General features: G+C 36.1%; 1 protein-coding gene across 1 annotated transcript; it reads right to left on the bottom strand.

Moving 5' to 3' along the window:
- Nucleotides 1-19,810: 19,810 nt before the first annotated feature.
- LOC113311162 lies at nt 19,811-22,331 on the bottom strand. The gene is made up of 7 exons (XM_026560012.1): nt 21,996-22,331; nt 21,672-21,885; nt 21,500-21,569; nt 21,295-21,391; nt 20,829-21,208; nt 20,508-20,592; nt 19,811-20,332 (listed from the first exon to the last, which is right to left on the bottom strand). Exons 1-7 carry the CDS (start codon nt 22,329-22,331, stop codon nt 19,811-19,813), a joined length of 1,704 nt encoding a protein of 567 aa, XP_026415797.1.
- Between the last annotated feature and the right edge of the window lie 5,427 nt (nt 22,332-27,758).

Below are 27,758 nucleotides of genomic sequence, written 5' to 3'. Positions count from 1 at the left end.
AAGATAATTTATTTCATTTAGGATCAAGTTGACAAATTGTTCGGATCTTGTTGAATGTAATCAGGCATCCAAGAAGGACAGTCATTAAACCAACTAGACCTCTTACTTGTAGTTATCACATGCTTAGCTAGCTGATGCGCTGCATTGTTTGCATCCCTTGGTTTGAATGTATATACCCAAGACTCAAAATTATTGTTTAAAGAAACTAAGATATCCTCGGTCCAAATGTTGGAGGTCCATCTCACAGAATTTCTCGCGATTTATATAGGGGAACACCAGTCTTATTAAGTGTTGATACCATTTCATCGATCCAACGATCAGGATCGGTGTGATCTTTTTATCCTATATGAAACGATATCAGCATTTAGTAGAACTGGTATCCCCTTTATAAATCATGGAATTTCTTGCACCGTTGATCGCCCGCATTACATTAATTCTCACAGTCTCCCTTTAGATGAATTCTTCTGATCCCTACCTCCCTAGCCCATTGAACAACCATTAGGGATTTAACAGCCTCTGCTTCCTCTTCATCAATTGTCGTTGCTGCTCAGGATTGGGTTGGGTTCCATGTTGTGTACCTGCAATATCTCTAATAATTAGTCTTAGTCCTGCACTTTCCACCATCTCTATCAAAAGAATCATCATAATTAATTTCCTGTGCATTAAGTAATGGAGGTTTCCAATATACATTCCGGAACACCAACGGTGTTATTGTTACTTTGGTAAAGATCATGGCACGAAAATTCCCAATCTATAAAGTATTTAGATTTTTTTTTTTACAATTTTCTTTTGGAATAATGACATCCAAAGAGTTAATCAACCAGCCATAAAAATTGGTATTGTTAATTGTGCCGGAAAGATTCCAATCCGCTAATCTCCAGGTTTCTTTTGCATTACCATTGTTTCCCGATGAGAGCCACAAAATTGACTAGGACTAGCATTATTCTCATGAAGTCTACCTATTTTATCATCCGTCGGAAGGCACTTAATTAGTTATGCATTTCCATAAGAAGTGTAATATCCTAGGTTGCAATTTGTGTTTGTGAAATGTCAGAAGGCACTTAGTTATGCATTTTGAGAAGAAGTGGAATATCCTAGGATGCAATTTATGTTTGCACAAAGCTTTCCAATTAACAACATCAATAGAATCAGAAACATTATTAGATTGAGATTCATTCAAAATAACCCTACAGGCTGATTTATGTTGTCTTTCAATCGATTAAATCAGTTTGTAATAAGAAAAAAATGGATCTTGCCAACTTTTTAATTTTTACAATCCAATAGGTTAGACAGGTCCAGCTGATTTCGAATTCTGCAATTTTATTTGTGAAAACTACATTGAGACGCATTCTTCCAGATTTTTCCACTGAGAAACTCACGCTCAAAAAACTACAGGCGCGCACCTATTTTCTGGAAGAAAATTATTCTCAAACCCACAATTTTAAAAATTATGTTTTCGTCTTTTTTAATGGTCGAATTACACTTCTTCTTCAGTTCCTTTTCCTCTTCCTCCAACTGTGAAGTAATCGTTAAAATCTCTGGTGCAAGTTCAGGGTTTATCTCACAAGACCTTTATCTTCATGGGTTTTTTAGTGCTTCGATCAAATTACCAGCAGATTATACAGCTGGGGTTGTTGTTGCCTTTTACGTGAGTCCATGGCTCCTCTGATTGATTGATTCTAGGAGTAATTAACACATCAAATCAAGTCCTCTGTTTTTCAAATTTTTGATTGGAATTTGGATTTGGTTCTACAGATGTCGAACGGAGATATGTTTGACGGGAACCATGATGAATTAGATTTTGAGTTCTTGGGTAATATAAGAGAAAAAGAGTGGAAGATTCAAACAAATGTTTATGGGAATGGAAGTAAAACAGAGACTTAAAATTGAGTTTAAGGATAGAGTGATCCTCGCCTCGGTTAGTTGATATGATCTCTTTATCGCTTTTTTTCTCCTTTTACGATTCACCGGTTGTTAGGAATCATATAGAGCAGAGAATGTAGAAATATTTTAGGCACATAACCTGTTTCTTATATAGCCTAAATCAGTTGCATAGATACATATATCCATCTATATTCTTACATGTTGATTTCTTCTGGAATATTCTAATTATATATCCTAACACAGAAATCGGGTTCATACTAGAATTTGAATTAACCATGTTTAGTTGAAGTATTCTGATTGGCATACACGTAAGTTTGCTATATTTCTTGAACTAAAATTAATATGCTTCTTGTACCGAAACATTTGGAGTTTTGTGATGTTGCCATCGGGGTTAACAGTATGCTTCCTGTACCAAAATTTTATTGAGAGGTTGGAGAATAAAGAACTCGAACGACAATGACTGGGATCAATGGAGCTGCTTTCTACTGCCATTTTGAATGATGCTAGTAATTGATGGTGTTGATGAAGTCAGGGAAAGGAGTTGTTTTCGCTGCTGCCATTGTCAGCATGTGATGGAATGAGACAGCAATGAGATTGGTGATGGATGAGATAAATAAGAATGGATTACCATCGATGATGGTGATGCTGGAAGATATTGGGAAGGAAGTTGAGATGCTGTTAACAATGGTTGGAGATCGACAAAAAGTTGTGCTGCAGGTGTTATGCATTTAAAAAAATTTGTTGCATAATTTGTTATGCAGTCCCGAAAATGGTTGCATAACACGTGATACAGCTATTACTAGAGTATCACCCAGTGTAGTCAATATCGGCCGTATCGGCCGATATATAGGGGGTATTTCGGATATCGGCCTTGGAGCGGTAGGATAAGCATTGTATCGGCGATACGATATCTTGGCGATAATATCGTCCGATATTAGCCGTATCGGCCGATATATCGGGGATATTTCGTGATCCTATTTTTCTTGATGAACATGATGAATGGTTGGATCCACAGAACTTGTAAGACTTGGCGGTAGAAGGTAATACTGTAACTTTGGATGATTTGCAAGATATTCTTGGTGAAGAAAGTCAGCCAAAATATGCATGTAGCTCTCGAAGTAAGTCTACTTACCCAACTGACTCTGAGTATGATGGATATGATACTGATCAATTGATGCTAGACACAGATTATGGACTACTTGATGGAGCTAATGGAGTTACTGAAGATGATGATATCCATAGTGGCTCGTATGATTTTGAATAAGACTGTAATATCCTTGTTTAATTACCATTTTAGGTAGTAAACTTTAAAGTTGTTGAAGTTACTCTCCTGTTTTTGGTTTGAACTTTTAACTTGTTTAATTACCGTTTTAGGCAGTATACTTTTAAGTTATTGAAGTTACTCTCCTGTATCTAGTTAGAACTTGTTTATTTATCATTTTAGGTAGTGAACTTTAAAGCTATTGAAGTTAGTCTTGTGTTTTTTGATAAAATTGATGGTAGCTATAAAATTATAGTCTCTAAATTTGGAACCGATATTATACCGATATTTGAACGATAATATCCCCGATATAAATTCGTACCATTGTATCGGTCCTGGCCGAGATAAACCGATATTCGGTATTAACTACATTGGTATCACTAAGGCCTTCGTCCTGGGCTCAAACTCTCGTGCGCCTTCGGCGCGTGGGAATTTAAGATTTGGCGGTGCTTTAGCACCTCAGAATCCTTTTGGCTCGCAGAGTAGAAATCATTTCATCTCGTGGATTATTTTCTAGATAATGCGCATCCGTGTGATACATTCGGTAAAAACAGTTATAGAGTTACCATCCTTGTATTATTTCCTTCCATAAAAAGACGTCTTTTCATTACAAATACCACGACCTTCAATTTGGTATAAATAGTTACAATATCTATTATGCATATTCTAGCTTTGCTTTTCCCCCATCTCCATTGCATCAACGTATACAACAACTTATGCTCCACATTAGCCTTCATAGAATACATATTTTCTTTGGTCTTCCCCGCCTTCACTGTATGGTCATATATTACTGTTGCTTTCGTAAGTTCAGTACTTCCAAAAACAGCTTTACTATATCCTCACTTTCTGGATTATATCATATTAAATCAATGAAACGATTCATAAATAGGTTACCTTTACGAAATTTAAGTTCGCGACATCAGCTTTTGATTCAACAGTATTACTAAAAATCACTAAAACAATGGCTAAACACAAATTAAATAATCTCGTGTAATTATTGCGACATCTTTATGGATGAGATTAATGGGGCGGTATATAACGATAAGATTTCATTGCGGCAGGTAGAGTACTGAAAAGCATTTCGTGATTTCATTGTGGTAGAGTACTGATAAGCATTTCATGATTTGATCGCGATTCCGGGATATCCAAATCCTTTCGGCTCGTGGATACTTGACAACTTCAATTGGTTTTGGAGTACTTAAGTAACGATATTTAATAAAACTAATTTCGTTCCATTAAAAAGGAATTAAAAAATTGCTAAATTAAAATTTGTGATTCCAAAAAAAGTAAACAACAGCAAAAAAATTTAACTCCATGACGTGATCTTATGCTACGTGTGAAGAGTCAAAACTAAATGTCTCCACACCGTGAGCTTTTAAATTTTTGGTGCATGGGAAATGCTGGGTTGTAGACCTTCAATCTTTGTCACCTGGTAAGAACATTTCCAAATGTTGCATCCCTCCCACATAGCTTATACCGTGATTACCAAGTGCAATACTATCAACAATTGAAATACCGTGAAAGAAGAACGGGAAAATAATCTATACACGCACGCGGAAAAGAAGATTGAAGTGAATCTGTCATTCATGGAAGCTATCTAAGGTTCCAGATAGATTTTTTGCAACAACCAAAACTATGAATTAGTTCCCTTCATTTTGAATCTTTGATAAAACACCAAAAAAAAAATTAGAGTAAATCGACGCTATCTTCTTTGCTTTTCATAACTATCCATAAAACCACGGCTCTTGCAATCTTTGTCAGTTCCTCCATTGTTGTCTACAATCTACATGCACAAAAACGATTACTTGAAGATGGCCTTAAACCAACTACTTATTCACATATGCACCGCTAACATACTCTATGCCTTGGAAACTAAATGGTTACAACATTTAACAAAATTATGAATTATAAAATACAAAGACAAAAATAAAATAAAATAAAATAATAAGAATTAAGATTTCAAATTGGGAATAACAGTATACTCCACACCGAAACGGATATAGGCTTACCTTTGTTGACCGGACCCTTCCATTAGCACGCTTTTTGTTTGTTGCAAAAGTTTCACATTCCAAAAATTAAATGCATTTGTGTTTAATGTTGGAAAACGATTAATAAATTTTTTTTTAAGTTTTAATAAAAAATTATAATTTATTGTTTTCTTTTGTGAATGAAACTTTTTAGTCCCACATTGTGGAGTTTCCAATTTTTAGTAGTTTTAAGAAACTATATAAACCTTTTAGTCCCACATCGGGGAGTTTTTCTTCTTAAGTTGTATTTGTCAATTATATAAACAAATTCACTACTATTGTAAAATCTATGGGAAAGGGGTTGCTCTATATTTAGAGGGACCCCCAAGGGAAAAAATATTTTATATTGTTGTCTCAAGCGTTCGAGATTTTCCTTTATGGTTTTTTCGGAGTTGCCAAGCTCAAGTTGAGCATCTACTACATATGCTAGTAGTAGGTGTATTAGGGTGTTTTATCCTGGAGATATCCGTCCTGTGAGGGCTATAACATCACTCTTGAGTGTAGCCGGGCGCTAATGTCTTAAGGACAACGTTTTGAACACGTGACTCACTCTGTTTTTCCAAAGTTTTGCCTTATTGCTGTTGCGGAGATATATGGAGCTCATTCGTTTCATCAAATTGATCACTTCCATTATAAAGGAGCTAAGTGTCAATAACTTTTGATTATTTGATTTTTCCTTGTTTTTGATTATTGCACCCAACAATCTTAAGACATTAGTATTTGTAATAATCAAAAATGGTTGGTTGGTTTGTGAATCATGGATGTTAATTGTGGAGCGAAAAACAAAAACGAATTTTTGGTCAGCTGTAGAGTTTCGAGTTTATCTCTTAACCTAGAAGGAATTTCGATGAACCCTTTTGACACAACGTAGTAGACATCCTGTTAGTTATCCACGTATAATTTCAGAATTTTTGGAGTTGGAAAAGTATTTTTTTGATATTTTATAATACTAAGAAACGTTCCTGAAAAATTCTGATGGGAAGAATTTTGTTGTTAACTAAAGTAGTTTTTATGGGGTAACCATGGTGGTTCAAACGAAGTTTATAAATCTAGATATTATCTTCAAAAATCATATTTTATCTGAACTAAGGTTTGCGAGATATGGTGTATTAGGTGATTGGGAAATTACCGTGTCCGTGGTCAAAGTATAAACGAAGTTTGTGACATGAAATTGAAAAGGAACATGGCTACCAGGCGCATGTGGATGAACACAAGTCTTCCAAAGCTGACAAAGGCGAGAACATCAAACACAACTCTAAGCATAGTCTTTATAATAAAGGTATGTTTCATAAAACTGAATCCGGCATTACTTTAATTAAGGGTGATTGTTATGTTTGTAAAATTCCTGGCCATACGGAAGTAAAGTGTAGACAACATAAAACCTTAATTAGTAGAAAGTTAATGCTAATTTAGTTGAAACAATTTAGAACGAGTTCATTGACATGATGTCAGAAGTTATTTTAATAACCAATATGAGAGACTGGTGGGTGGACTCTGGAGCCATTAAGTATGTTTGTTAAAACAGAGACCTGTTCACCTCTTATCAGAGGATAAGGGATGTCGATAAACTCTATATGAGTAACTTATCTGCGACAGAGGTTGCATAAAAGGGAAAGGTCGATCATAAGCTCATATCTGTAATATTCTCACACTGAATGAAGTTTTCATGTTCCGAGCATATGAAAGAATCTTGTATCTTGTTCTCTTGAAGATGGTAAAAGATTGAAGATCTTAATTAAATGTGGAAAACTTGTTATAACTAAGGGCATTCATTTTTTAGGCAACAGTTATAGGACTTAGGGTCTATATAAGTTTAAAGGAAAATCTGATGAAGTGAACATAGTTTATTCTTGTGCTTTCTTTTGTGTGTCTTTGAATGTTTTGCATGGTAGACTTGGAACCGTAAAATTATAAGTCAATGCATAAACTGCCTAGCATAGACTTCGTACCCAAATTTAGTTTGGATCTTGAACACAAAAGTGAAATGAATTTGCAATAAAATCTTTTAGCACAAATGTTCATAGTAATTCTAATCCCTTAGAATTAATTCAGTTAGGCCTAGTTGACATGAGTTCAATCCAAAACCACTATGGTAAAAGATGATTTATAACTTCCGTAGATGATTGTATGAGGTACTATCTTGTATACTTGCTAAGGGATAAAGATGATGCCTTAGAAGCCTTAAGATGTATAAACTTGAAATTGAAAACCAATTAGAAGCCTTGAACATAATAATTGTATCCTTAAGGAGATAATAATTGCCATGTTGATTAGTTCAGGATTACCTGCGGTCTTGTGGGAGGAGACAGTCCTCTTAACTAGTATATCCTGAATATAGTACCCTTAAGGATCAGATGAAAATCCATATGATTTACGGAAAGGTAGATGACCTTCTTATGAATATGTCAAAGTGTGGGGGTATTTGACTAAGATTTTCATTCCTCTTCCTAAAAGAATTAGATAGAAACCAAAAATGTTGATTGTGACTTCATATAAGGTATGCTGAGTATACTTCTACATTTAGATTTTTGGTTTTGTGTTCTGATTTTTCATACTTTGGTGTGATTTTTCTGACTTTGTTGTGAATACTATTACATAATCTAGGGATGCTGAGTTTTTTGAACATGTTTATTCTTAAACTTGTACCTCATTAGAGATGTGTTGTTGATCCCCTAGATTTATTTTCAAATAGTTAGAACTTATCTTAAACGAAGATAAAGTTAAGGTTGAGCCTAAGAGAAGTAAAACAATTAGACTTGAGACTTCTTATGAAGCCGACTTCATAACATGCCTAGCTTAGTTTAATCCCTGGACTTGTAAAGAAGCCTTGATATCTACTGAAACCCCATTCTGGTAAGAAGCTTCATTTAGTGAAATGGACTCAGTCCGTCGGAACCTGACTTGGGAGGTTTATGGTTTACCTCCAGATAATAAGACCATGAGATGTAAATGAGTCTTTAAGAGGAAACATTAGGTATATGGAACTGTAGAAAAATATTTGGCTAAGTTGGTAGCTAAAGGCTATAAACTAAAAGAAGGTGTATATTTCCTTGATTCTTATTCACATGTGACGAGATTTACTTCCGTTGAGATGCTAATTGTTATTGTGTCATAAACAAATTAGAGATACATCAGATGGATGTTAAGACAACTTTTCTAAAATCGTGAATTAGATAAAGAAATTTACATAGACCAACCTGAGGACTTTGTAGTGAAAGGTTATGATGACAAAGTTTGTAAGTTGAACAAAATTTTGTATGGTTTATAAAAAAGCACGTAAACAGTGACATGGAAAATTTGATCATGTGATAATGTGTAGTGGATTTAAGTTAATGAATCTGACAAGTATATTTACAAGTAACTTGTTAAGGATGCCTGTGTGATTGTATGCTTGTATGTTGATGATATGCTTATACTTGATACAAACATAGATGTGATTAATTCCACTAAAAACATGCGCTGAATGAGAACGTTGACTTGAAAGACTTAGGCCCTGTTGATGTAATCTTAGGGATGAGGATTAGAAAATAATCTAACATATGTAGTCTTAGTCATTCTCATTATTTGAATTTGTGCTTAAGAGATACAATCAGTGTGATTGTAAGCCTGCTTGTACTCCGTACGATTATTCTTGTAGACTCAAGAAAAAAGGGTAATGGAGTATCTTAACTTGAATACTCAAGAGTTATAGGATGTCTGATGAATTTAATGAACTGTAAGAGTCCAGACATTGCCTATATTGTGAGTAAGTTAAGTAGATATAATTGTAGTCCAGAGCAATAGCATTCAGATGCACTGAGTAGAGTATTATGGTACCTAAAATACTCTATTACCTTTTATTTGATTTATCAAAGGTATCTTGCTGTCCTTGAGGGACTTTGTGATGTAAACTGGATAGTTGACTCAGAGAGTCTAAGTCTACGAGTGGATATGTTTCACTCTAGCATCAGGGTTTTTGGAAGATTTACAAACAAACATATATTGCTCAATTCATTATGGAATCTGAGAGTATTGAGTTAGATAAAGCACGAGAGGGGGCCGAGTGCCTAAGATGCTTTTCAGAAAACATTCCTCTCTGGCATAGGCCTGTGCCAGCTATATCTATACGTTGTGTTAGCCAAGCTATAATAGATAAAGCTGAAAATAACTAATCTCAGTCGGCATTATTTCCATTGATTGGATAAAGTCCAAGGAGAATATCGTGCAATCTTTGACGAAAGGTTTATCCCAAGAGATAGTTAGAAATGCATTAAGGGAGAAGGGGCTTAACTCATAAATTAAAACTTCCATGAAGGATACTCAACCTTGCTGACTGGAGATCCCAAGGTCAAGGTTTCGATTGAGACAACTAATTTGTGGTGGGTAAAGGTAAACACTATCAGAGAATTTTATTCTCTGTCCCTTCCCTATGGTGTAGACGTGATAGTGTGATTGCATGTGAAGGATGATTTTTAAGAAGTCTTAATGAGTTCTATAGTTTCAATTTAAGATTGAAGTGGGGTGTAGCAGTAACACTCTTTACGGAAACTCACATATCTGAAATAGTAAGTGGGCCGCTTCCTATGAGAATATGATCTTTGAATCTCTAGAGCATTATGAGAAACAGGATATGTCCAGGGCCAAATTGGACAAAACGGCACGAGCTTGACAACAATCTTGGAGATATCACCCGTGGTTGTTATCCCGAATTACATCAAATGCTAGCAGTTCAAGACATAGTTCACTGTCTCTAGCAAGTAATTCCGGTAATATCTCACTAAGAAAAGGTTCAAGACCTCATGGACACCTTTGCCTAAAATGGTATTTCCTGCGCTTTTTATGTGATTTTCGTTTTGATGGTTTTGATATTACTGGAACTTAGGACCTAAAGGTCACTAAGGGTTCACTAGTTCATGCTTTTTTCACTTTGGTGAAATATACCTATAGTCTCACCATGTGAGAACTAAAGATGAAAGCTCTCAATGCTATTATGATTTATGTAATCCATAGTATGACCCTAGGGTCAACACACTTTTGTGTGAGGGAGAGGACGTAGAAATGACTAGTATGATTGCAACACTTGCACGATCAGTCTGTTTGGATCGTGAGGTTGGGATGTTGATTTACCAAGATCTATCTGTGTTTTCATGTTTTATTGAGTTTTCATTCATGTGGGGGATTGTTGGAAAACGATTAATAAAAAAAAATAATTTTTTAAAGTTTTAATAAAAATTATAATTTATTGTTTTCTTTTGTGAATGAAACTTTTTAGTCCCACATTGTGGAGTTTCCAATTTTTAGTAGTTTTAAGAAACTATATAAACCTTTTAGTCCCACATCGGGGAGTTTTTCTTCTTAAGTTGTATTTGTCAATTATATAAACAAATTCACTACTTTTGTAAAATCTATGGGAAGGGGTTGCTCTATATTTAGAGGGACCCCCAAGGGAAAAAAAATATTTTATATTGTTGTCTCAAGCGTTCAAGATTTTCCTTTATGGTTTTTTCGGAGTTGCCAAGATCAAGTTGAGCATCTACTACATATGCTAGTAATCATGTTCTCAAAATACATATTTGATGCTCAAAATATGATTAAAAGAGTGAAAAATATAAAACAGTGAAACTACGACCCTCTATAAGCGTCCAGAGAAGAACGATACCAGGAAAGTGCAGTAAAGAAACGACACCTCGCTGCTACTGTTGACGCTGCGTAAAATAAGACTGCTCTCGGCGGTCTGTTCTTCGTGTTCTTCAAGGTCCTCTAATGGCAGCAGCAGCAGCAGGTGGGAATTGCTGTTAATCCTTCTTCTTCGCTCCTCTGCATCCCAAACCTTCCTCAAACTCTTGATAAACCTTCTCTAACTTCTCTCCACCTCTTATATACTTCACAGCTCAAAGAAATCCCGATAAAATCTCTTTTTTTTTCTTTCTTCCAAAGTCTCGGAAAATATTTCTCAAAGCTTCTCAAAGCTATTCGTACGCGTCTGTTAGCTATAATCTTTCTACCAAACTCTTATCAAGACTTGAACAGGATCTAGTACGTAACTATCCAGCGTAAAACTCTCACAAAATCTTTCATAGAAATCCTTGAAACTGGACAGAACAATACGTATCCTGTTTGGACTTTGATCGCTTCTCCCAGCCATTCCAGCCCAAGTTGATCGATAAAATCACTTGCATACGGTCTGTTTAGTCTTAACAGGCCTAGCCCAATTGATTTCAGGGATTTAATCTCCCTCAAAACTGCCCAGAAATCCAACAACAAATTATCAGACGTGAACTTTAGTTTTCCCGCCAAATTCCATTATTTGAACTTTGAATGTGGTTCCCCTTAACCAGACTGGGAGTCCCTTTAGCATATGCCTTGAAACGGGTTTTTCAGGGTTCCTCCGGGGTATTTCCGGTACACTATCAACGGTAGGGCTGTTCATGGTCGGTTTTGGTTCGGTTTCTAGCCAAACCAAAACCGAAACCAATACTATCGGTTTCTAAAAATCTAAACCAAACCAATCCATTAACCATTGGTTCGGTTTCCAAATGGTTCCATCCGGTTTCGGTTTGTCCCAGTGGTTTTTGGTTAACCAATAATTATGTCAAACCAAAAAATAATTACACAAATTTATAGAGAAAAAAAAATCGTAACTGCAGATAGTATTGGTTTACAAAAATTTACAAACAAAAAATAAATAAAAAGAATTCAAGAATAGTTAAGCTTACTCTAAATCTAGAGATCAAAAGAAGATATATAATATATCTTAATTTAGTTAATGACAAACAAAAAAGAAGGAAGACGGAAAGAAGAAAGTCGAGTAGCAACACTGGTTGCTGTAGTTGGGGGTGGAGAAGGGAGGCGACTGAGAGAAGGAGAAAGAGAAAGAGGGAGGGTATCATAATGAAATATTATATTTAGGGTTTTTATTTATCCTGTAAATCAATGGGTAGAATCTAATACTTGTAAATCAACTGTAGAAATTAAGTTTAAACATCAATCGGTTTTCCAATGGTTTTTGGTTCGGTTTTAGAGGTCAAACCAAACCAAAACCAACACTATCGGTTTTCCACTTTCTACACCATAACCAATCCATTAGTAAATTGTTCGGTTTGGTTTCTTCCTAATTGGTCTGGTTCGGTCCGGTTCCAGCGAAAAATCGAAACCATGTTCAACCCTAATCAACGGCAATCCAAGGGCCACATTTTTAGCCAATTTTTGCCGCAAAGCCTTATTTATCCGAAAACACCTACAAAGAGATTAAAAACCAAAATAAGTACAACAATGGGCACTAACAATATACACAATTGAGATAAATTAGACACATAAATGCGTCTATCAAATACCCCCAAACTTATTATTTGCTAGTCCCGAGCAAATCAAAACTACAAAATAAAATCCTAACTCACTGTTGCAAGCATCGTCGATTGCATTTAGCTTATGCAATAAGCCTTTAAACCCCTAGGTGGCCCTAGTGGCCTAGTTATAGTCTCGGGAGGGCTTACCAGAGATATACCCACAAAACCTGTACTCCATACCTTAGCTATCTACGCAGAACCTTGGAAGGCACTAAAGAATCTCCTTGGTTTGGCATACTTATTGACTAAAGGAAGAAGTACCCTGATGCAAAATTCCAATTGCTGTACACGAGTTTGCACTCAAGCATACTAAAATTCATATAAAGTGACAGAGCTCTACTCAGATAGTTGCACTATGGACATCATATTCGGAGTCAAAACTAATCACATGGATAGATCAAGAAGATGGATATAGAAAAACATATATGGTTTTGATGTTTACTAGGTGAACGGCGTTTCACATATCTGTCTGAAGGCCTCCGCCAAAATGAACCTATCCTAATGGATTGAGATACTAGTCTGACTAATATCAACACACTGGCAAATACAAGGGTACCAGTGGTCGATAACCTAACTCTAGGTCAACACAACTGGCATATACAAGGGTACCAGTGGTCGACTTTATTGAATTTATTCCTTTTGGTCAAATGGTCTGGTCTCAATATTTTCTCTCTTTTTTTTTTTTTTGGTAACTACCATTTTTTTTCATCTCTTTTCTTTTTTTTCTATTTTTTTTCAACTTTTTTTTTTTCATGGTATCCCGATCACTCTAATTCACCCTAGCATTGGTAACAACTTGAATCGTGGGCCCCACCTATCACTTAGAGAAACATAGTTTAAAAACAAAATAAAATAAAAATAGAAGTGAAAAGGACTCAACGAGATATGGTGAAACTATCATGTTATTTCTAACACTTGAGCTCTGTGCTTCTATGAATAGACTCCTCTAGATGTTTCCATCTAATCAGATTGGTTCCTCAACTCGTACAACCAAAATGCTTCCATCCACTTAGATTGGTTAGTGCAATCCTACATAGGCATAAATTTCTAAGTTCTGGAGTTTATTTATTGCAACTAAAAAGTTTCTCCCATACCCCCAAACTTAAATCTAACATTGTCCTCAATGTTCTAAAGATGAAATTAAAAGCATGAACAAAGATAAATTGTTACCATTTGAAGCAAAAGAGATAAGGAAAGATATTACCGTGTCGCATGAATATTGGGTTACCTCCCAAGAAGTGCTAAGTTTAAAGTCTTCATCCAGACTAAGCAAGGATTAGTCAACTCGAACCGTATAACAGTAGTCGGAATAACTGTGGGTCTTTAAAACCAAAAAGAGCTGACAAAAGGAAACTGCAGTGAACCAAGAAAATGTACAAGACTAGCATGCCCTTACCTAGTTTCTGGATAACTATCGCTAATTGCGGTTCAGGTTCAGGTTCTATGAAGGGGTCTAAATAGACTATTTTCCTCGGATGCATTTCCTCATAGGTAGGATCCAAATTATTAGGTCCTAGAGTCTGGAAAAACTCAAATAAGAACCTGAAATCACAAAATAATCTAAATAATTTAGGATCCTCTAAGTCAATTAGGTATGAGTTACAAAGTTGACCACAGTGAGAGTAGTGGTCATTCTTAGGAAAATGTGTCGAGTCTATTAACCTAAAGTACTTAGGTTTAGTCTCAGAACTTAATATTCGACTCATTTGAAACGTTCCCACAGTTGGAAGAAAACTATTTGGTGGGAAAACAAAGTCAATCTGGGTATCATAGCCTGGGTTAACCACATCAACCAGAGGATGGGTTTCTAACAACTGAGCTTCTCTCTGGACATCATTAGGTTCAGGTAAAAGTGTACGAAGATAATCTTGTAAGATGGTTGAGGCACAAATGTCAAGTCCTACACGAGGGAACTTTCTAAGAGTTAAAGAACTCGAAGACTGATAATCACCCCCAAACTTAGAGTTTTCAGTGTCTCTAGTTAGACTAGTCACAATCTCCCTAATTTCTAGGTCATCAGATTCTTGAAAATGGGCAATTGATTCTTCTAAGTCAGGTTCATCCTCATTAATCTCTACGAGTTCATCTAAGACTATTGTTTCTAAATCGTACGACTCTAAAAAAGTATTCTCAGGATAAAACCGTTCCTCAAAACCATCATCGATTACAGTTTCTAAATCTTTCGACTCGAAAACAGGAGTCTCAAGATAAACCGGTTCCTCTAAACCACTATCGGCTTCGTAATCAACAGGAAAAACTACATCGTCTAAAACGGTGGAATCCCTAATCAAATCCTCGTCCTTTTGAATAGGTGAATAATCATAATAATTATTTGGATTTGAACTAGAAATAATATAATCATTATAAAGCTCAATTGGATTACTAGCTTCCTGATCACTATTCCTACATATTTCATGTTCTTCATCAATACTATCCTCATCATAATCATCATTATAACATGAAAAAGATCGAACCTCATCAAAACAAGTAGTGCTACCAATTCTAACCTTGTTATCTTGATTATGTAAATAACTATCTTCATTCTCAAGGGTATTATTGGATACACTATATTGGCAATTCAAGTAATTTCGAGCAATTCTTTCGTTCGTCTCAGCTATCCGCTTGAGGTGGTCTTCTAAAGAAGGTTCACTCATTATTGTAGTTCTTTCGTCTATAATTATACTATTCATATCAGCTAACTTAGGCGTCGACTCATCTAACTTACGTGTTGACTCTAGTAAAGAGGAATTATCTGAAGGATCATAAAAAGGACTACTTTTCAATAGTTTGATTGTATCCTCTAGAGACGAAGAATTAGTACTATAATCTTCTTGCTTGTAAGATTGATGCATGTGTGGATAGTAATTGGGCTCACCATGGTATGAACCATAACCTTGAAAAGGTTGGCGTTCCCAACTACTATTCCCACCATGGTCATAAAAATGATGATGTCTATCATACCAGTTCGACATTCTTAATTGCAAGGGAATTCTACACAATCACAAACAAGGCTGACTCGACCAAAACAAACCTAAATTTCTAGCAAACAAAAAGCATGATGGCTCCACTTAGATTGTCACTAGACCAGCTTCTAATCCTTCGAAAAGGAATTCGTTACAATCTGAGCAAATTCTATGGAATCAATACGAGTCAAAGTGAGTTGAATAGAAGCGAGGGAAGCTCAGTGGAGATTTGATACCCAAGGCCTCACCGATATTCAAGGCGGCGCAGTCACGCATTCAACTCACAGAAACCATCCTGAACTTCGATGTATGCTCAAAAGAGTAACCAATATTTTTCGAATGACTGTCCTATTAAGCTCGTTACCCTATAGGTCTCGTTCTATTCAAAATTTTAGGCTTAGGTTCGTGTTTGGTTTCGTTTTCCTAAGGCGGGCAAGAAGGGAGCGGTGATGAAATACGAACCCTTATCTTGTATTGGCCAGGCCTTGCCCTTTACTAAGAATTTAAAAACAGTCCAAATTCGTCCTCAATCAATGAATCACCTTAAGGAATACAGTAACTCGCTTACAGGAGATTCGCGAGTGTTTCGATGGACTTACCTCCCGTACCAGACGGGGGACGAACCATTGAAGTCGACTCGAGCCACGACTCCTATGTCATGTACGAACCCGAGGGGCCGAGACGATATAGTAATCGCCGTCCTTCCCTGCACACAGTTATATATTTTTTTTTATATAATAAGACCCTTCCGTAGGGTTAAAAAAAATGTCCAAAAGTCCAGAATAAAGTCCAAACAAAAAGAAAGTCCAAAAATTACAAAAATTATGAAAAATAAAGCCTATTTACAAATTCTAAAAAAATAAATAAAAGCTATACAAAAAAAAATAATAATAATAATAAAAAAATAATGTCTTTTTTTCTTCTCTTTTAGCTTTTAGCTTTAAGCTTTTTGTTCCCAAGTCCTTAGTATTCCACTTCGAACCTGTAAATCAAAGACACAAAAAGAAACGTAAAAAGGAACAAATAATAGTAAAAAAAAATAAACCTAAAAACAAATCTATAAACAAGTCCCCGGCAGCGGCTCCATTTTGTTGTAGTAATTTTCGTGCGGTAAATAAGAGTTCGTTGCTCGGACTTGTAAAGATTTAAAAATAAAGATATATACAGAAAATATGTTACAAGATCAAGAGGTACCAGGACTCAGGATTCCAATGTGTTTCATATTCAAGTGGCTCAGAAAATAATCCTAGGAGATTATAGCTCAAAATAAAACAAATATTAACTCTATCTTTACCAAATTAGATTCCATAAAATATTACTTGTATATTATAAGCATGGCACATCAAGAATCCCTAGGATTAAGCATGTTCCATCAAAAAAAATCACAAGTAATTAATTGAAATCATAAATCAATTAAAATCGGTGCAAAAAGTGAATTAAGAATTATTTAAATAACCACATGGCTGAAAAACAGCTTCCTCCGTCATCCCAGTATTGGGGTTTAGCTACTCATAATAATCATGTTCTCAAAATACATACTTGATGCTCAAAATATGATTAAAAGAGTGAAAAATATAAAACAGTGAAACTACGATCCTCTATAAGCGTCCAGAGAAGAACGATACAAGGAAACTGCAGTAAAGAAACGACACCCCGCTGCTGCTGTTGACGCTGCGTAAAATAAGACTGCTCTCGGCAGTCTGTTCTTCGTGTTCTTCAAGGTCCTCTAATGGCAGCAGCAGCAGCATGTGGGAATTGCTGTTAATCCTTCTTCTTCGCTCCTCTGCGTCCCAAACCTTCCTCAAACTCTTGATAAACCTTCTCTAACTTCTCTCCACCTCTTATATACTTCACAGCTCAAAGAAATCCTGATAAAATCTCTTTTTTTTCTTTCTTCCAAAGTCTCGGAAAATATTTCTCAAAGCTTCTCAAAGCTATTCGTACGCGTCTGTTAGCTATAATCTTTCTACCAAACTCTTATCAAGACTTGAACAGGATCTAGTACGTAACTATCCAGCGTAAAACTCTCACAAAATCTTTCATAGAAATCCTTGAAACTGGACAGAACAATACGTATCCTGTTTGGACTTTGATCGCTTCTCCCAGCCATTCCAGCCCAAGTTGATCGATAAAATCACTTGCATACGGTCTGTTTAGTCTTAACAGGCCTAGCCCAATTGATTTCAGGGATTTAATCTCCCTCAAAACTGCCCAGAAATCCAACAGCAAATTATCAGACATGAACTTTAGTTTTCCCGCCAAATTCCATTATTTGAACTTTGAATGTGGTGTCCCCTTAACCAGACTGGGAGTCCCTTTAGCATATGCCTTGAAATGGGGTGCCCCTTATCCAAATTAGGGATGCCTTTAGCAATTCTTTTGGGATGTTTTACGCACTTTTTCAGGGATCCTCCGGGGTATTTCCGGTACACTATCAACGGCAATCCAAGGGCCACATTTTTAGCCAATTTTTGCCGCAAAGCCTTATTTATCCGAAAACACCTACAAAGAGATTAAAACCCAAAATAAGTACAACAATGGGCACTAACAATATACACAATTGAGATAAATTAGACACATAAATGCGTCTATCATAGGTGTATTAGGGTGTTTTATCCTGGAGATATCCGTCCTGTGAGGGCTATAGCATCACTCTTGAGTGTAGCCGGGCGCTAATGTCTTAAGGGAAACGTGTTGAACACGTGACTTACTTTTTTTTTCCAAAGTTTTGCCTTGTTGCTGTTGCGGAGATATAGGGAGCTCATTCGTTTCATCAAATCGATCACTTCCATTATAAAGGAGCTAAGTATCAATAACTTTTGCTTATTTGATTTTTCCTTGTTTTTGATTATTGAACCCAACATTTAATACAATTGATTAAAGAGTTGATAGAATTGATTTTACAGTGGAACCTGCAATAGGGAAACTTAGAGTCAGAGATTAAAAATGAAAGATTAAAGCAACCCAAAATTAAGCCATGAAGGTAAGAAGTATAAGGAAAGTATACGAAAAATGATTTAGAGGAGAATGTAGAAAAGTAGGGATATTGAATGTAGAAAACTAAGGATTGTTGTATTACTATAAAACACAATGACGAATTGAAAATTAAACACAGTTGAACTAGAAACTAAACACAGTTGAACACAATGATGTGATATGCCTTTCTAGTATTAACACAGTGAACTGAAAAATAAACTCAAAAATAAAGTAAGAATAAAATTACAATTACCATCTTAACCAACATCTTATTATTTCTTCACAAATGGTCAAGTGAAGCGCAACTACACTGCCGACGGACTATCTACATACTCTTCAACATTACCTTCTGCATCCGATAAAAAGTCTTCCCAAAGGGGGTGACTTTCTCGAGCAAGTGACAGGCATGAAGGATATTGGAATGGTCGGTAACATGACCAGCAAGCGTGAGAAATTATTATGAGTATAGTTAACATAAAACAACTGAAACTCGAAAACGAAACTCCATAAGATTAATTAACAATAGAAGGAAATAGTTCCTGCCAACACAAAAATTAAGAGTGGACACCAATAAAATAGTGTTTCTGATTACAGTACGGATCATACCAATCACTGATCTCACAAAAGATTATTGATCATTTCAAAGGGAGGTGCATCGTCTCAAGATTTAAGGGAAGAGGAAGCATCCATTCTCATAAATTCGTCCCAGTGCAAAGCTTCGACTTCTACCGCCCACCTACCACTACCAGCACCCGCGCCTATTGATTGGTTGTTCCTATATTTGCATGAACTCTTCAAACAATTGACGCACAAAATAAAACATGTAAACAAAAAAGAAAAGGGCTTTTTACAAAAATAGGCCTGTTTTTTTGTGCTTTTCAAATCTATGCCACTTTTTTTTTATTGCTAAAATAGGGAAGTTTTGACCAAAAGTGATGGATGGAAAGTTAGCACTGTTAGGTGCACTTAAAATGACAAGATAGTCATTTGAATCGGTTATTTCGACCCAACCAGCTATTGTGACTCTTTATATGTCATCACCCAGTGCGTACGTGGCACAGATTACGTGGCAAGGACCACGTGGCATTGCTTACGTGGCACTGCTTACATGGCACTCTTATCTTCTTCTCCATAAATCATAAATGAACATCTCCACAACCACATACTTCTGCTTCTCTTCATTTTCAGATCTGAAAAATGGGTGGTGGTATGAATGAAATTTATCCCATTTCAGAACTTGCATTGTCTTACAAAAAGCATCTATTCATCCATTCACAAAAGATAACCAAATTGAAACATAAATAGTATCAACCATATTGTTCAGATCTAGTCACAGAACAAAAACAAAAGAGACAAACACAAACATAGAATCCATCAGACTTTCATGTACTTCTTTGGTTTCTTCTTTCCCTTTGGATCTGCAACTGTGAAGGTGACTTTGTTGTTGACATATCCAATATGTTGATTAGTCTGATTGAAAGCAGGTTGAGAAGAAGCCTTTCTCTTTCTCCCTTTTGCAACACCTTGTTTAGAAGATTCACCAACACATGCTTTGGAATTGTTTTGGTTCTTCATTCCATCCTTAGCAGTAGAAGATGCACCTGCAGAAGCACTAACAACCTGTTTCTTTCTATTGTACTTCCTTTTTGGTGGTTCAGGGACATAAGTAGATGATGTTGAGCCATCAACACAAGTTCTAGGTTTTTCTCCCTTTGGATTCTTTCCAACCTCTCCACCAGCACAAGTTATTGCATAGTGACCATAAACTCCACACTTCTTACACTTTCTCATTTTCTTCACACTTCCAGCTTCATCATAAGAAGGAATCCTCTTTTTCCTTGGCCTTCCAGTTTTTCTTATGATAACAGGAGGATTAATGAACTCTACCAGTATATTCTACACAAAGAGAGGAAGAAAGAGAAGATATTTGTTAAGATATGAAACCCTTAAAGGTTGTGTATTATATAAAGCATGTATTAAACACTAAAAGAATCCAAGAATCTTTGTTATTATTAAATATTTATTGCACAATAATCAATATATTTTTCTTTAATAAAACTAGTGGTCTTACCCAGTCAATTTCAGTTGACAGTGGTTCAAACTCTGGAGCATATGTCTTTTTGTAGTATTCCACACTATATACAGGGTCACAGTAGCTACAACATGAAATCAGACAAGCATATCCACAAATTATCAGTTTACAATCAAGCTTGAGCAAGGAAAAACAAAGGGAACATAACAAATCAAAACATTGGAGTGAAAAGAGAGTGTGACTTACTCAACCCAGTTTGGTCTCAATGGTGTTAAAGCAACTATAGCATGTTGACAGGGAAATCCCCTCAGCTGCCACTACAAACAACTACAACTCTGTTTGGAAAGATCCACAACAAACACAGCATCATGAACACTCCTGACCTCATACACCCTTCCCCTTACAGCTCCAGTTAACTCAAACAGATGATTTAAGTCCCGCATCTTTGTAATCAGCTTCATTGCCTTTGGAACTATCTCACCATCCTTCCAGTTTTCACTTCCATTCCTCCTCTTGAAGAAAAGACCCATCACCAGTTTATTATACATTTGTGCAAGTGTAATGATTGGCTTATCTCTAAAGGGCTTGGACATGTTGTTGAAAGACTCTGAGAAATTATTGTTGATGTGCTCACACTTGCTGTCATATGAGAAATGAGACCTAGACCAACTTTCAGGATTTTGATATATGAGATACAGTGCAGCTTTTTCATCCTCAGCAAATAATTTATCCATGTGTTGCTAAAAACAAACATGACATAAATAGTATCAAACTCATGTATGTAATACTTGAAATTACATTATATTGTTTTGAGAAATGAGCATACCTGATAGTGTCTCTTCTTGTAACATTTGGCAGCATTCCAGAAATGAACATGTAAGCTGTATGACTTGAAATACTTCTTGAAATTCTTCATCAAATGTCTGTCAATTTATCAATAAGAAACAGTTAGTCATTGAACTTATATTATTAGGAAATATTAAGGATATAAAAAAAGGAAATGCTGAAATGTATGTCAAGTAAAAGTTAACCTGAAACATAATTTGTGCTCATCCAAGCAGAAGTATTTGTCACAAGCTTCACTAATCCCCTTCTGCTTGTCTTATATAATGGTGAAATGCAAGTCTTCACCCAGTATAGCTTTCAAGTCTTTGAGAAAAATCTTCCAGTTCTCAATGGTTTCATTCCTACACACCATTATACCAAGAGGTACTAAACCATTCTGACCATCTAGACCTGTTGCAACTAGTAACACACCACCATACTTCCCATACAAATGGCAAGCATCCAATCCAATGATTTTCCTACATCCAGCCAAGAATGCTTCTATAGCAGGCTTGAAGCAGAGTGCCATTGACAAGAATGTGTTGTCTGTGCTTCCATATGAGGAACTAGCTACACTGCCAGGCATTTTTTCCTGCAATTACAACAAAGTAATGTTAATGCCATATAATTTGTAATATTAAGTCATGTTGCTCTAACTAAAGACAAACATTAACAAACATACAACAAAACAATTAATGTTACCTTCACCATTTCACAGAATGCAGGAATTTTCTTGTACTGCTCCTCATAGCTGCCATGAAGATTCTGCAACACAATATTTCTTGCTCTCCATGTTGTATGGTACTTAATGTTCACTTTCATTGTTTTGTTGAACTCATTTGCCAATGACTCAGGATCAGGGATTTTGTTTTTGTTACCAAGAGTCTCCAAACTTTTCATGTACCAGTCAGCTACAAATTCTGGATTTGCACATATGTTCTCCCCTTTAACATTTCCATTGCATGTGTGCTTCACATTCCAACTTCTCAGAGTAAATGTAGTTCCTTCACCCTTCAAAACTCTTCCATAAATGAACATAGGACACTTGGTCTTCTCATGATGAATGCACTTCACCCTAATCTTGTAGTTGTTTGAATCTTTAAACTTGACCTGATGTTTATGCTTCACACATTAGGCCCTCAAATTCTTCTTGAAAGCATTCTTGCTGACAAACTTGCTTCCCTTCACTAGGATGTAAGGATCCACTTGTTCAAAAGTAATTCCCTCAGGGAACATCTCCTCATCTTCCTCATCCTTAAAATGTTGTGCATGCTCTTCCTCAAACTGTGTGTTATCATGAGGCTCTGAACATTTAGGCTTTGAATAATTAGGCCCATCAGTCTTGTTGCTTTCTGATACTATAAGTTCAAGCCCATCATTCTTGTTGGTTTTTGATACAAATTCCCAAAAACAAATGATTCAGTTAGAGCCCTTCAAAAAAACATAACAAACAAACATAACAAACAAACAAATAATAAGAAAAACAAAAAACTACAAAACAAATGACAATTTACCTTCTTCTTCTCTGTCAGAGACCAAGTCCCCATAATGGTCCTCTACAAAACCACAGAGATAAGGGCATTAGTACTAAATAAATGAAACAAATCTACAATCAAACACAACAAAGTTTAAAAAGAGACAGAAGCAATCACATACCTTCCTTGTCATTCTCAACCTCCACCTCCCCAAAGTTTGGATACCAGCATCACTATCAACATTATCACCATCACTTGAAGCATCATTATCAACATTATCACCATCACTTCTATCACTTGCAGTACCATCTGAAAGATACCTATTCTCAACTTTTTGTAGAAACTTATTGTAACTCTTGATATCTTTCTCTTCACTGTCATTGTCATTCATCTTCAGAACATCCTCATAATCAGGGTTACATTGATCTTCTTCTACATTTTTCAAGTGCATGATATACTAATCACTTTTCTTGTACTCTTGGGCAACTGCAAACAAATCTTCCACCACTTATGCCTGTGTTGTAGCTTCAACCCAAAAGTCATGATTGAAATACTCATCAGATCTAGGTATATCATTACCTTGTTCAGCTCCACTAGCCTCCAAAACAGGATTATTCTCAACTACACTTGCTTGTGTTTGTTGAGTAAACTGTGGAATATAAACATCTCCATCGTCATTCTCAGCTACACTTGCTTGTGTTTGTTGAGTAAACTGTGGAACTGATATTCATTAGAAACATCTTCTTCACTACCAGCTAAATCAACAAACACTTTAGTAGGATTCTTCTTCTTCTTCATCCTTGGTATTCTTTGACTTCTTCTAACTGACTTGCCATGCCATCTCTTAGGTGATGAACCACTAGTAAAAACTGGTTTAGGTGGAGTCTTAGAGACTGGCTTCTTTGGAGTTACATTCTTTTTGGGTGTGATCTGTGGTGGAGGAGGCATTGAACCTAGAGTAACCTGAGATACATCTATATCACCATTCTCATCTAGTGGCATCACTTGCAAATACAATGTAATCCAACCATGTTCATCTTGATTTGCATTTTCCCAGAAAAACCAAAACTCTTCATCATTAATGATGTTTGATGGTAGGCATGGATCAACAAGCCATATAAGGTCCAATGTCTCCCTACTAGTTAATCTCAACATAGGACTAATCCTAGACTTTAACTGATTTATACCCATACCTTCTCTGGACAAACCCTTAAACTCAAAACACATAGTAGTGTTGATTAGATCCTTGACCTTAATATCTCTGTTTGGAAATATTCCCTGTTGAACCTCATTTATAACCTCTTGAACCACTTGCTTTCTACAATTAAGAACAACAAAATGTGTATCAGGCAAATTATGGAAAACCCATTTCAGATAAATAGTGAAAAACCCATCCTAATCTAGAACCATAAAAACCCTAGAAATCAATTATCACAGAAACCATAAAAAACCCTAGAAATCAATTTCAATTTTGAAATCAATCAGCAGAACCCAATTTTGAATTAACAAACCCTAGAAAATTATCAGTACAACTTCATTATCAACAAAACACATTCGAACTTCATAAAAATTTTATAAACAGAGAAAACCCTAGAAATCTAAACAACCACGAACCCAAATAAATCAACCTTACAAACAAAACCCATAGTATGTTCATCACTGAAACGTTAAAAAAAACCATGAAAACAGATTAGGTTTTTTTTTGTTACCTCTCTTTAGAACGCTTCTTCCGTCTCGTCATCTTCACCGGCAGGAAATCTTCAATTTGTTTTTCAAATCTCAACTAACAAAACACTATTTCACTGATTAATCTCTCTACTAGAAAAAATTGAATCGATGTTTTTCTCTGCCTTCTCTTATTCCTTCACATTCCCGCGCTGTCGATAATAACAATGAAGAACTATCTTGGCCGTTCAATTAATCCTCGAGATGTCGTGTTAGTTAGATTAGGCTCTCAGATAGCAACACGTGGAGATCTTAGCGAGACATGTGTACATCTTATCTAATGTGACTCACACACACGTGTGAAGGACATTTCAATAATCTTACCACATGTATGAGATCTCCCTACATGATATTTTGGAAAGATATTGACAAGTCAACACGATAAATTGACCGAGATGGTTAAAGTGGATGGAATCCGTTTAACTTGCCTAATTTTGCAAGAAATAAAAAAAATGGCCTAGAAATGAAAGTGAGGGTCCAGACCAGTCCTAATTCTGCATATAATCCTATATTGTTTAATGGATTTTGAGCAGTTGGTGATGTTGGTGGTTGCAATTGAGCTGGAGGTAGTGCGTGTGGTGGAGAAATAAGTGGAGATGATGAATAGCTATGTCGTCCATGACTGTCAGGGAAGAGAAAAGATTTGTTGAAATTCAAAGCTGAAACTTGAAATTCACTACGTAGAGAAGGAAATCATGAGTATTCATGAAAGATGAAATTCAAATAAAGACCGAAATCCTCATCAGGTTTGTTGCACTCATTTGTCATTACTGGAGTAATAGCAAATAAAGTGTGCATGAATCATTCGGTGAGAATTTCTAAATGATTCATATGTACTGATATCTTTCAGGTACAAGGCGTGGTTCAAGATCGGGCTATCAAATAGTAGCAACATCTTTTGGTAAATGGGATGGAAGCAGGCATCATGTACTTGGAGACTGTTCAAGGAAGAGAAAAGGTTCAGAGTCGTTTCCTGATTCACGAATGCTTTGGAAGCAGAAATTACCAACGCCATATAACTTGACGGCTTTGCCGTTACACTCAATGAACTCGTTCCTGGATTAAAGGTTTGATATCCACAAAACTGGCGATATGTTTGTTGTGTTATCTCCATTTGATTTAGTTATTTGTATTGGTGGTTTTTGATGTACAACTTACTCCATTTGTGTAGGAAAGGTTGCCACCGACAGACTCAAGGCTCAGATCTGATCAGAGAGGTGCCTTGTGAACGGAGAATATGAAATGGAAAATTTGTAATTTGCAGCTTGAGCAAAGGCAACATCACCTATATTTTGGTGAGTACAGAAGTCATATGTATGTGTAACTCCATGATGTAGTTTTGAAAGTCGTAGTAAAGTTCGTTCAACTCAGACTCGATAAGACTGGATTTAAGACTTAAAAATAAAAACAAAGAAAATATATATACAAAAGTTGTCACAATATCGAGAGAAACTGGGACTCAGGATTCCACAGAACTCATAACATAAGGTTCATATGTTAATTCTTTAAACAATTATAGCTTAATAAATAAAGACATGGACTCTTATTTTTGCCAAGGAAGATTCTCAAAACATTAGTTGTAAATCCTAAGCATGGGACATCAAAACATCTAGGCAAGCATGACCCATCAAACGAGATGACAACTAATTAATCAACATCATGAATCAATTTAAAATAGTGCAAAAGTCATATAAGAATTAAATATAATTACCCATGTATGATATTAGGCTTCCTCCGTCATCCCAATATTGGGTTTTACCTCTTCATGGTGAAAACATGCTCAAAATATTTATTCATGGCTCCAACGTGTTTGAATAGAGTGAAAATACAAGAAAAATATAAAACAGATGAACTGCAACATTTATAAGCGTTACAGACTGACTGTTATAAAGGGCTACAGAGAATATAAGACTTCCTTCTAAACGATACTTATTTGTTGCAGTAACTAAACTACACCTCTCTGCGACTGACTTAGGGCGTCAGTTCTTCTTCTTCTTCCTTATCTTCCCTGAAAGTGCAGAAACGACTCAGCAACTTTCTTTCTCCGAGAAAAGACCTTCGTTGGCTCTCCCGTGCCTCTCTAACTTCACCCCAAAGTCTCGACCCCCTCTGTGACTTGAAGCAACCTTTTTATAGCCAACAGGAACCCTAATACTCGATTTAATTCTCTCTTTTCTTCTGCAGAAATTCTCGGACTTCTCCACTTTCCAAACTTTTATCTACGCGTTTCTGAGTTGTACAGCTCATTCCAGTTCCTCTATTAGATTGATACGAATCTCAGGAAGGGTTATCTTCCCTCAAATCACCCGTAACTGCCAAATATAATCTCAACAGAGCCCGAAAACTTCTTCCTCCTCTGTTTTCTTCTCGCGGCTTATCCATCCTCAATTAGTTGAGTCCAATCAATCTACCATCCCGGTTGTGATCCAGAAAGTCCAGCCCAACAAATATCTGCAATCGAATCTGGTCGAATCCCTTGCGAAATCCAATTCCAAACCTTCATGACTGCTGCCGTTTTTCCCGCCGAATTCCGATTTGAATTGTGAAGAAGAAGAGGCGCCCCCTATCCAGAGTAGGGGTGCCTTTAGCAGCTGCCTTGGAGTGTCCTGAGGGTGCCCCTTATCCATGCTGAGAGTCCGAATAACAAGTGTCCTCCTGGCGCTTTTAGACAACTTTTCGAGACGATTTTTCCAAAAATATTTATTGGCCAAAAATACCTACACACACATAAAACACCATAATAAGTACAAAAATGAGAACTATCAATATACAGAATCGAGACAAATTAGACACAAAAATGTGTCTATCACTCCAAGTTACACAAGTAAGATGCATGTGTAACTCCTAGGTACACAAGTCAGATGCATGTGTAACTTTCGATTACACATGCCATATGCATGTGTACCAGCTGATTACACATGCTTTGTTTTATCATTCAATGAGTAGACTTTGCAGTTAAAGTTTTGAGTAGACCTTGCAGTTGATGTGGTCTACTCATTCAATGAGTAGACCTTGCAGTTAACATTTTGAGATTTGTGAATTTTGAATTATGCATGGTTTGGGTTTCGAGTATCCCTAATTTATTTAGCATTAGTGAAGTAAGATACTACTCTTTTTAATAGACTGAATCATGCCATATGTTGTTGTTGTTGGTGGTGGTGATCATCAGTATATGTCCGAGGATATACTAATTGAATGTGTAACTAGCAGTTACACAATCTAATTGGATGTGTAACTTCCGGCTACACAAGTCGTCTTACACATC

The sequence above is a fragment of the Papaver somniferum genome, chromosome 9 (assembly GCF_003573695.1).
Source record: "Papaver somniferum cultivar HN1 chromosome 9, ASM357369v1, whole genome shotgun sequence".
NCBI lineage: Eukaryota > Viridiplantae > Streptophyta > Magnoliopsida > Ranunculales > Papaveraceae > Papaver > Papaver somniferum.
This window is presented reverse-complemented; position numbering and strand designations above follow the sequence as displayed.